Genomic DNA, 11,517 nt, shown 5'->3' on the forward strand with positions numbered 1-11,517 from the left:
ATCTGCTTTTCGAGGGAATAATCATAGAAACTCCCCAGTCGAAGTTCTTTTATACAAATTTCCATCGTGATTAGAATTTTATTTTGCTTTATCGGTACCAGTAGTAGACAAATTTTTTTTTGGGAGATATCATTGGCCCGATTATTATGACCATGATAAGGAAGTTGTTGTTTTATTTAGATTTTTGGCTAAAAGAAATTTTATAGTTTAGACAATTGAAATTCTCCTTTCTTATAAAGAATTTTCTTAAAAAAAAAAAAAACAAATAAATCCTAATTTGCAAAAATTGCGTGGAATCTTAGTTATTTGCTCTTAAAGAAAATTTTTTGGTGTCAAAAAAACTGCGATTGTCTAAAATTACGTTCGTCAGGAAATAATGTTTTTCAGTGTAGGCTGGCTTTAAATAAGACCGCTGAGAAGTATTTTATTTCTGGATATAGGTATATTGGCAGACTGTTAGGTGGCAGCCCGATATTTCAGGCTCACTTAGACTTTTCAGACTATTGTGATACCACAGTGCTGAACTTCTCTCTGCCCGATTCCATGTTTTGTGAAAATTTTATTTCTATAGAAAATTTTGTCAAAATTTTATTTCTATAGAAAATTTTGTCAAAATTTTATTTCTATAGAAAATTTTGTCAAAATTTTATTTCTATAGAAAATTTTGTCAAAATTTTATTTCTATAGAAAATTTTGTCAAAATTTTATTTCTATAGAAAATTTTGTCAAAATTTTATATCTATAGAAAATTTTGTCAAAATTTTATTTCTATAGAAAATTTAGTCAGAATTTTATTTCTATAGAAAATTTTGTCAAAATTTTATTTCTATAGAAAATTTTGTCAAAATTTTATTTCTATAGAAAATTTTGTCAAAATTTTATTTCTATAGAAAATTTTATCAAAATTTTATTTCTATAGAAAAAATTTTCAAAATTTTATTTCTATAGAAAATTTTGTCAAAATTTTATTTCTATAGAAAATTTTGTCAAAATTTTATTTCTATAGAAAATTTTGTCAAAATTTTATTTCTATAGAAAATTTTGTCAAAATTTTATTTCTATAGAAAAAAAGTTCAAAATTTTATTTCTATAGAATTTTTTTCAAAATTTTATTTCTATAGAAAATTTTGTCAAAATTTTATTTCTATAGAAAATTTTGTCAAAATTTTATTTCTATAGAAAATTTTGTCAAAATTTTATATCTATAGAAAATTTTGTCAAAATTTTATTTCTATAGAAAATTTTGTCAGAATTTTATTTCTATAGAAAATTTTGTCAAAATTTTATTTCTATAGAAAATTTTGTCAAAATTTTATTTCTATAGAAAATTTTGTCAAAATTTTATTTCTATAGAAAATTTTATCAAAATTTTATTTCTATAGAAAAAATTTTCAAAATTTTATTTCTATAGAAAATTTTGTCAAAATTTTATTTCTATAGAAAATTTTGTCAAAATATTATTTCTATAGAAAATTTTGTCAAAATTTTATTTCTATAGAAAAAAATTTCAAAATTTTATTCCTATAGAAATTTTTTCAAAATTTTATTTCTGTAGAAATTTTTGTCAAAATTTTATTTCTATACAACATTTTCTAAAAATTCTATTTCTATAGAAAATTTTTCTTAAAATTTTATTTCTATAGAAAATTTTTCTCAAAATTTTATTTCTAAAGAATTTTTTCTCCAAAAATCAGGAAAAGTTATCAAAAAATTTTTTTTTGAATGTAGGGAACTTTTTTTGTCCTTGTAGGGTAAACCGAAAATTTTTCCTGGCAACACTGCAGCTAATTGTGATGCTACGATGGTTATGAACTTCTCTCTTATCACTGAGTGCTGCCATATTCCATGTTTGGCTCAAGGACAAGGGACCTCCCTTTTATAGCCGAGTCCGAATGGCGTGAAGCATTAATACAACCAGAAATGTCGCCAACATTACTGAGAAGGGAAAAAACCAACATTGAGAAAATTGTTGGGTGTTCGTTCGAAAATGGGATTGAACCCATGACAAATTGTATTCAATTGTATGATAACAATTTCACCACAATGGCTCCCTCCACCCATTTTTATTGGGGTTCTAATATTTATGACACCCTTAGAATCTATATGTTCGATATGAGATTTTTATTTACATTTGAATTTTTGGCAGAAGCATTGTGCCCCCTCAACCGTGATAAGAAAAAAATTAATCAAATATTTTTAATTTTTTTTCAAGTGATTGTACAATGGAAGTAAATCAAAACTCCTAATCTCCTATATAAAATATGCGATTTGCTTTTGTCTACAATTCAAGTTTGGTTTGATTTGATATTTTAACGGCAGCGTTGGAAAAAGTTTATAGGTGCTGAGGGTTGTTGATTTCGATATATCGACACTGGGTGGTACAAAACAACGAAAAGTTTCAATGTAATGTCACCCTGTAAATACAAATGGTTGAGAAGCACCCAGTGTCTTTAAGAAAACATTGCACATATGTAATTGACTTCCTGTAGACACTTTCATCAATCCGGTGTTATATGTTCTCTACAAAACGGCAGTGTTGGAAAAAGCTTTTTGGTGGTGAGGGTTGTTGATTTCGTTATATCGACACTGGGTGGTACAAAAAACTAAAGGTTTCAATGTAATGTCACCCTGTAAATAGAAATGGTTGAGAAGTACCCAGTGTCTTTAAGAAAACATTGCACATATGTAATTGGCTTCCTGTAGACACTTTCATCAATCCGGTCTTATATGTTCTCTCCAAAACATTTGTTTGTCGAGAATATGGTTGTTTTCTTTTAGTATGGACTAAAAGAAAACCGAGTACGCTACAGTCTTTAATAATGGCGTCTTGAAATTTGGCACAGATTCGTGTTTTGTTTGCAGACAGGTCAAGTTCGAAGATGGACTATATCGGTCCAGGTTTTGATATAGTCCCCTGACCTCCCGATTTGGGGTATTGGCTTAGAAACCGTAGTTTTTATCCATAATGACGTTCACCGAAAATTGTGAGTATTGGTCCATGTTTCGGTATAGCCCTTATATAGACCGATTTACTTCTTGAACTTCTAGAAGCCGTGTTTTTATCCAATTTGCCTGAAATTCGTAATCTAGCGTTATTTTAGGACCACAAATAGATGTGTCTAAAATGGTATGTATCGGTCCATGTTTTAGCATAGCCCCTTATAGACGAAACTCCCGAGTTAATTTCTTTTACTTCTAGAAACCTTTTCTTTTCTATTCAATTTGCCTCAAAATGAAAATCTAGAAATATTTTAGGACCACAATTATGTTTGTCGAAAATGGTGTGTATTGGTCCATGTTTTGATATAGCCCGATCTTCTGATTTAACTTCTTGGGTTTCTAGACACCGCAATTTTTATCCGATTTACCTGAAATTCAAGATATGGAGATATTTTGGGTCTACGCATAAGTACACCAAATATGATGTGTATCGGTTCATGTTTTTGTATTTACCTCATATAGACCGATCTTCAGATTTGACCTCTAACGTGTGTAGACATTCCAATTTTTATACGATTTGCCTAAAATTCAAAATCAAGAGGTATTTTGGGTCCACACATAAGTAAGCCGAATATTTTACATTTTACAAAACCGGGCAATCTTTTTCCCAGTGTATAGACCAGTGGAAAGCATATAGTGACACCATATATCAAATTTCAGATGAAATTTGCACCATCAGGAAGTTCCGAGAATCAAACCTGGGGATCGGTTTATATTATATTATAATATTTGCAAGATTGCTGGAGGAATATATACTGAAATTGCTACTCCAAGAGGCTCCCCGAGCCAAATCAAGGTTTCGGTTTATATGGAGCCCATAAAAATGTTAATCGCTAAACTGATGCCATATTTCAGCAAATTTCCACAGCGCAATGCAATGTTCTTCATCCCAAGTATGCTTCAAAAATTGTTATGAGCTAAACTTGGGTATACAAACGCGGTTGCTACTTGAGTCAAAAATTTTAAGAAAATTGTACCAAAAAAACTATCGAATAAAAAGTCTTATTTTACAGTTTTTGATAAAATTGTTGTGGTTTTATGAAAACAATGTTTCTTCGAAAGAATTGATTTATTATTATATTTTAAAAGTTTATTTTATGTTAACTCCTAATAGCGATAATTTATTTCGGTGTACACATATTCCTTGAGTTAAAAACGTGACGAAGTTTTAAATATTTTTAGCTCGCATGAACAATGGAAAATTGCTCCTTCTACAAAAAGGGAGAACTTGTCCGCAATGGACTTTGATAATTTGAGAGAATTTAAATTTTTAAAATTTAAAATTTTAAAAATTTCATTTCTATAGGGAATTTCCTTTTCTGTGGAAAATTTATCAAAATTTTATTTCTATAGGAAATTTTATCAAAATTTTATTTCTATACGAAATTTTATTCTTACAGAAAATTTTATGAAAATTTTATTCCCTTTTTAATTTTGTCAAAATTTTATTTCTACAGAATATTTTTTCAAAATTTTAGTTTAATAGGTAATTTTAAAAAAATTTTATTACTATAGAAAATTTTGTCAAAATTTGATTCCTTTAGAAAATTTTGTCCAAATTTTATTCCTGTAGAAAATTTTGTCCAAATTTTATTCCTATAGAAAATTTTGTTCAAATTTTATTCCTATAGAAAATTTTGTTCAAATTTTATTCTTATAGAAAATTTTGTCCAAATTTTATTCCTGTAGAAAATTTTGTCCAAATTTTATTCCTGTAGAAAATTTTGTCAACATTTTATAGAAAATTTTGGCAACATTTTATTCCTATTGAAAAATTTATCAAAATTTTATTTCTATTGAAACTTTTGTCAAAATTGTATTCCTATAGAAAATTTCGCCAAAATTTTATTCCTATTGAAAAATTTATCAAAATTATATTCCTATAGAAAATTTTGTAAAAATTTAAAGAACAAAACCAACAATAACAAAACAAAAAGAAAATTTTATTTCTATAGAAAATTTTGTCAAAATTTTATTTCTATAAAAAATTTGTCAAAATTTTATTTCTATAGAAAATTTTGCCAAAATGTTATTCCTATAGAAAAATTTATCAAAATTATATTCCTATAGAAAATTTTTTTAAAAATTTTATTTCTATAGAACATTTTGTCAAAATTTTATTCCTATAGAAAATTTAGTCAAAATTTTTTTCCTATAGTAAATTTTGTCAAAATTTTATTCCTATAGAAAATTTTGTGAACATTTTATTCCTGTATTGAAAAATTTATCAAAATTTTATTCCTATAGAAAATTTTGTCAAAATTTTATTCCTATAGAAAATTTTGTCAAACATTTTATTTCTATAGAATATTATGTCAAAATTTTATTTCTATAGAAAATTTTGTCAAAATGTCATTCCTATAGAAAATTTTTTCAACATTGTATTCCTGTAGAAAATTTTATGAAAATTTTATTGCTATAGAAAATTTTGCCAAAATTTTATTCCTATTGAAAAATTTATCAAAATTTTATTCCTATTGAAAAATTTATCAAAATTTTATTCCTATTGAAAAATTTATCAAAATTTTATTCCTATAGAAAATTTTGTCAAAATAGTATTCCTATAGAAAATTTTGTGAACATTGTATTCCTGTAGAAAATTTTATGAAAATTTTATTCCTATAGAAAATTTTGTCAAATATTTCCGCATTTTTGCGGAAAAATTTGTACCATTGTATAAACTCTAACTCTTTTTTAACCCATTAAAAAACGAGTTATAAAACATTGAATTAATACAACTTCATGCGTAGTTAAAATAATTAACTTCTTTGTGAGGACATTTTTGGAAGTGCTTTTAAAGTTGTGCATTTAGAACAACACCCAAATTTTGTGCTGGGAAAAAGTGTGGAACTACTTTTAGTTGCTTTTTTTTTATAAATTTATTGTCTAGTTATGTTGAAGTCAGATTTTTTATATTTCATGTTAGCCTGATACCGAAACAGGCAATTGACGTCCAAATGCATTATATCTAATTATACAATTATTTTTTGAGCTTTATGGACAGATATAGATTAAGGAACATGGTTAATAGAGCCATTGAAAAGAAAACGCAAGATACAAATCTATACACGCCTGGACTGTACATGTTTCGGTTCGGGCGAATGAACCTTTCCACAGCCTTAAGTATAGATCTGGCTGGGAGAGATAACTCAATTTTGGGCCCTTTATGCTAACTCCTTATGGAGAAAACATTTGGGAAATTTCCTCTTACAAATTGAATCATCTTTTCTCCCACTGTACATCATCTTTTCATATAACTTACAAGTTCCTTAATCTTATTTTTATTTCGTTTTGTTACATAGTAATGCAACAACACGAAATTTATTTTTAGAAAGCTAATTTGTTAGAATTCACCTAAGTGGTGAACAGTCGAACAATGCTTATTGTTTCTACAGTCAACTACAACATATGACAATTAACAGAAACTGGTTTCCAGGATACAACAACAATTCTAACGCGTACATTAGTCGTGTTTTTCCTAGTTTTACGACGGGCTCATCGTTGCTTATTATATTTCATGTTAGCCTGATACCGAAACAGGCAATTGACGTCCAAATGCATTATATCTAATTATACAATTATTTTTCGAGCTTTATGGACAGATATAGATTAAGGAACATGGTTAATAGAGCCATTGAAAAGAAAACGCCAGATATAAATCTATACACGCCTGGACTGTACATGTTTCGGTTCGGTTTTTTTTTATTAATTTTTAAAAAATAAAACATTAATTGAACCTATAACTTCAGTGTATTAATTTTTTGCTAGGAAAATTGTCTAGCTACGCTAATGTATATAATATTTTGTCAAAATTCTATTTCTACAGAAAATTTTGTCAAAATTTTATTCCTATGGAAAATTTTGTCAAATTTCTTATAAAAATTTCATTTTTATAGAAAATTTTATCAAAATGTTATTCCTACAAACTTTTATATATAGCCCCCAACACATTTGACGGATGTGATATGGTATCGAAAATTTAGATCTACAAAGTGGTGCAGGATATAATATATTAGGCCCCTCCCGACTTTAGACTTTCCTTACTTGTTACATTCTTAATATGTCCTGAATATGAGTTAAGGAATCCATAAATAATCTCTAAATCAATTCATTATTAAAAATATATTTTATTTTATTTTTGTATATCAATTAAGATCACTATTCGTATTTTTTCATGTATTCCATGATCTTATCGTAGACGTAGAGTTTAGCTTGAGTACCCCAGATGAAATCCAAATGAGCCCATTTATCGAAGGGAACAACGTAATCCAATTTCACATTGGGTAACTCTTTGATTAATTGCCCGACATCTTTCAAATCACACATCCAATCATTTTTACCATAATACATGTGGGTAGGAGCTAAAGCATTTTTCAAATTGTAATCTGGTGGTAGCAATGCTCCGTTATACTCTAAGGGATTACGAATAACACTGTAATCGAATTTACGGAACTTCTTGGAATTGTGTAACTGACAGAAGTGGATGTTTTGATTGACTGAAGCACCAGCGGGTGAAGTAGCCTTAATATGTTCCAATAATTCCTATAAAGAAATAAAAGAACAAAACACAGATGAAAAAAGTAAAAGTATGATTTAAAAGTCCAAGGAAATTGTCAGCATTTTTTCGAGATTTCGAAAAAGGAAATTTCGAGACGTAAATTTTCTCCATAAACAAAAAATGTAAAAATTTGATTTTTATACAAAATTTTATGAAAGTTAAATTTTGTTAATTTGTCATATTTTCTCTGTTTTTCTTTAGTCTTTATCTTACTGTTTAGTTTCAGCTTATGTTAGCTAAAATGCAAATTTTAATTTCACGAAAAACGATTTTCGAAATTTGATTTTCGCAGAAAATATTTTCAGAATTTTATTTTCGAAGTTTTTTGTGTTTTTTTTAGAAATTAAAATTTCATAGAAAATTTAGGGCAAATGTCTTTAGACTACCAGATGGTTGGATGGACGAGTGTTTCAGGACTTTCACATTCCTCAGATTCAGTTTTACACCCTACTTGCAGTGAAGCTATGATGATTTCAGAATAATTTTTGGAGATTTTAAGTTTTATAGATTTTTTGTCGCAATTCTAATTTGACGAAAAAAAAACTTCGAAAATTGATTTTCTTAGAAAATGTTGACAAAAATAGATTTTTAAAGATTCTTTTAGAGAAATTGATCTCACAAAGAAAATTTAGGGTAAATCCCTTTAGACTACAAGATCGTTTTGAAACTTCAACATTCTATTCTGATGAATTCAGACATTAATATGATGAATTTAATGCTTATAGAAAAATTCATTGAAATTAGATTTTCATGGAAAGATTTATCGCAATTTCACGAAAAACCGTCTTTGAAATTTGATTTTTGTATCAAAATTAGATATTCGAAAAATTTTTTTTAAGAAATAATTTATAATTATATAATTTATAATTATACCCGCACTGTGGAACAGGGTATTATAAGTTAGTGCATATGTTTGCAACACCCAGAAGGAGACGAGCTAGACACATGGTGTCTTTGGCAAAAATGCTCAGGGTGGGCTCCTGAGTCGATATAGCCATGTCCGTCTGTCCGTGAATACATTTTTGTAATCAAAGTCTAGGTCGCAGTTTTAGTCCAATCGACTTCAAATTTGGCACAAGTATGTGTTTTGGCTCAGAATAGAACCCTATTGATTTTGGAAGAAATTGGTTCAGATGTAGATATAGCTCCCATATATATCTTTCGCCCTATATGGCCCCAGAAGCCAGAGTTTTACCCTAATTTGCTTAAAACTTTGCACAAGAAGAACAATGAACACTATAGTAGAGGTGTGCACGTGACACGAAATTGTCGTGACTCACGAAAATTTTCGTGACTCACGCGTGAGTCGTGAGTCACGCTGATGGTGACGGCGTGAGTGTGCGTGAGCGTGATTAACCAACCAAATATCGTGCGTGAGTCACGAAAATAATATCTTCGTGAGTGTGCGTGAGTAACGAATTTCGGAAAAACACGCTCACGAAAATAATCCAGCTTACGAACATAAAATATTTGCGAGTTGAATTTATTTATAATTTTAGTGACATCCTAAGTGTTAACGGTCTCGATTTTAATCATACACACATTTTCAGTCAAGTTCTATAGGTAAAATACTCATAAAATTATTCGTGAGTCACGAGTTTTCTCGTGAGTCACGACATTTTTCGTGAGTCACGATATTTTTCGTGAGTCACGACATTTAAAAGATTTTCGTGCGTGAGTGTGCGTGAGTACAAATTTTCTTTTCGTGAGCGTGCGTGAGCGTGAGTCATACAAAAAAATATCGTGCGTGAGTGTGCGTGAATAAGATTTCTCCGTCGTGAGTGTGCGTGAGCGTGAGTAAAATATTACTCACGTGCACATCTCTACACTATAGTCTAGTGTGCCAAATTTTATTGAAATCGGTTCAGATTTAGATATAGCTCCCATATATATCTTTCGCCCGATATGGACTAATACGGTCCCAGAAGCCAGAGTTTTACCCCAATTTGGTTGAAATTTTTCTTTTCGTGAGCGTGCGTGAGCGTGAGTCATACAAAAAAATATCGTGCGTGAGTGTGCGTGAATAAGATTTCTCCGTCGTGAGTGTGCGTGAGCGTGAGTAAAATATTACTCACGTGCACATCTCTACACTATAGTCTAGTGTGCCAAATTTTATTGAAATCGGTTCAGATTTAGATATAGCTCCCATATATATCTTTCGCCCGATATGGACTAATACGGTCCCAGAAGCCAGAGTTTTACCCCAATTTGGTTGAAATTTTTCACTAAGAGTACAATTAGTAGTGTAGTCAAGTGTGCTAAATTTTATTGAAATCGGTTCAGATTTAGATATAGCTCCCATATATAGCTTTCGCCCGATTTACACTCATATGACCACAGAGGCCAATTGTTTGCTCCGATTTAGTTGAAATTTGGCACAGGGAGTAGAATTAGCATTGTAGCTTTGCGTTAAATGTTTCCATATTTTTTTACTAAAATTGTGTTCCACCCTAGTGCATTAGCCAACTTAAATTTTGAGTCTATAGATTTTGTAGAAGTCTATCAAATTCTGTCCAGATCGAGTGATATTTAAATGTATGTATTTGGGACAAACCTTTATATATAGCCCCCAACACATTTGACGGATGTGATATGATATCGGAAATTTAGATCTACAAAGTGGTGCAGGGTATAATATAGTCGGCCCCGCCCGACTTTAGACTTTCCTTACTCGTTTTTATATAAAATATCATTCAAGTATTGTCATAGAAAATTTCATTGAAATTAGATGTTTATGAAAAATTTTGTCGCAACTTTGATTTCAGGAAAAACCATTTTCGAAATTAGATTTTTGTAAAAAATTTTGTCAAAATTAGATTTTTGTAAAAAATTTTGTCAAAATTAGATTTTCAAAGAATTTTTTTAGAAATAATATATAATTTTTATATGAAATATCATTCGAGTATTGTCATAGATTTTGCCGAAAATTTTATATTCATAAAAAATTATTTTTGATTTCTCTTTTTGTTTGTGTGTGTGTGTGTTCGTTTTTCTACTCACCCTATCCAATTGTTCCGAATCATATCCACCAATAAGGAAGATTTCATTGGCACACATTTCAACATAGGGTGAAGTTGCCTGGCACATTTCAATACCCAAATCTTGTTTGAATTTATTACTGGGCATGAACTCCATGGAACCGACAAGTTCCACCATGGCATTAGGTTGACCCAATATGGGAGCAAAAGCCCTGGTCAAAGGACTCTTCATGTTACTCATATAGGCGGCAGGACCCAAAAGATGAACAGATTTGATTTTATTATTGTACGAAGGTTTTTCGGACATCATAACCAAATACACGGTGGTACCCTGGGAATGGCCCACATAATGCAATTGACTTTGGTTAGTATTCATCAGAATGTAGTCGATCATATTGGGCACATCATAAATACCAATTTCATGCCAACTGAAATTCCAAAATGCTTGCAAGTAAGTGGGCCAAGTTCTATGTTTTTTGGAGTAAGTGTTGCCACGAGCATTGCCCATCCATACATCATAGCCAGCATCGGCAAGAAGATAACCCAAAGCTTTACCAGGGCCCATTAAAATCCAATCGGTGGATGAACTTAACATGCCATGCATGAGGAAGACGGCAGGTTTGATTTTACCACCGGGTGGTGATAGAGGAGAATAGGGAATGCGGTGCATGGTTAGGATATAGCCATCATCAGTGTTGACGGTATGTGTTTCCACTGGATAGCCATCGTTTTTAATGCGTTCAGCCTAGGAAATTCATAGAGAAAGAGGATACAGATTCAACATTTTATTAACATTGATTTAATCCATTAAACTTACACAATCGGAAATGGGCTTCGTTGAAGCCTCAGCAAGTTGCCATGATCCTACCAAAAGCAGAACCACTGCTATTATAAATACACCTTTCATAATTGATTTTCGAGGGAATAATCATGGAAACTCCGCAGTCGTAGATCTTTTATACAATTTCCCATGTTGACTGG

At 30.1% G+C, this 11,517-nt stretch overlaps 1 protein-coding gene across 1 annotated transcript; it reads right to left on the reverse strand.

The window, feature by feature from the left end:
• Nucleotides 1-7,111: 7,111 nt before the first annotated feature.
• On the reverse strand, nucleotides 7,112-11,517 carry LOC142225167 (lipase 3-like). Its single transcript, XM_075294944.1, has 3 exons — nucleotides 11,354-11,517; nucleotides 10,559-11,281; nucleotides 7,112-7,542 (listed from the first exon to the last, which is right to left on the reverse strand). The coding sequence occupies exons 1-3, from the start codon at nucleotides 11,441-11,443 to the stop codon at nucleotides 7,159-7,161; spliced, it is 1,197 nt and encodes a 398-aa protein (XP_075151059.1). The 5' UTR covers nucleotides 11,444-11,517; the 3' UTR covers nucleotides 7,112-7,158.

The sequence above is a fragment of the Haematobia irritans genome, chromosome 2 (genome assembly GCF_050003625.1).
Source record: "Haematobia irritans isolate KBUSLIRL chromosome 2, ASM5000362v1, whole genome shotgun sequence".
Classification (NCBI taxonomy): domain Eukaryota; kingdom Metazoa; phylum Arthropoda; class Insecta; order Diptera; family Muscidae; genus Haematobia; species Haematobia irritans.

Excerpts from the sequence above, each read along its gene's own strand:
- LOC142225167 (XM_075294944.1), bottom strand. The coding sequence starts at position 11,443 with ATGAAAGGTGTATTTATAATAGCAGTGGTTCTGCTTTTGGTAGGATCA. Across the intron at positions 11,282-11,353 it reads CGAAGCCCATTTCCGATTGT|GCTGAACGCATTAAAAACGA; the intron begins GTAAGTTTAATG and ends TGAATTTCCTAG. Across the intron at positions 7,543-10,558 it reads ATTCGGAACAATTGGATAGG|GAATTATTGGAACATATTAA; the intron begins GTGAGTAGAAAA and ends ATTTCTTTATAG.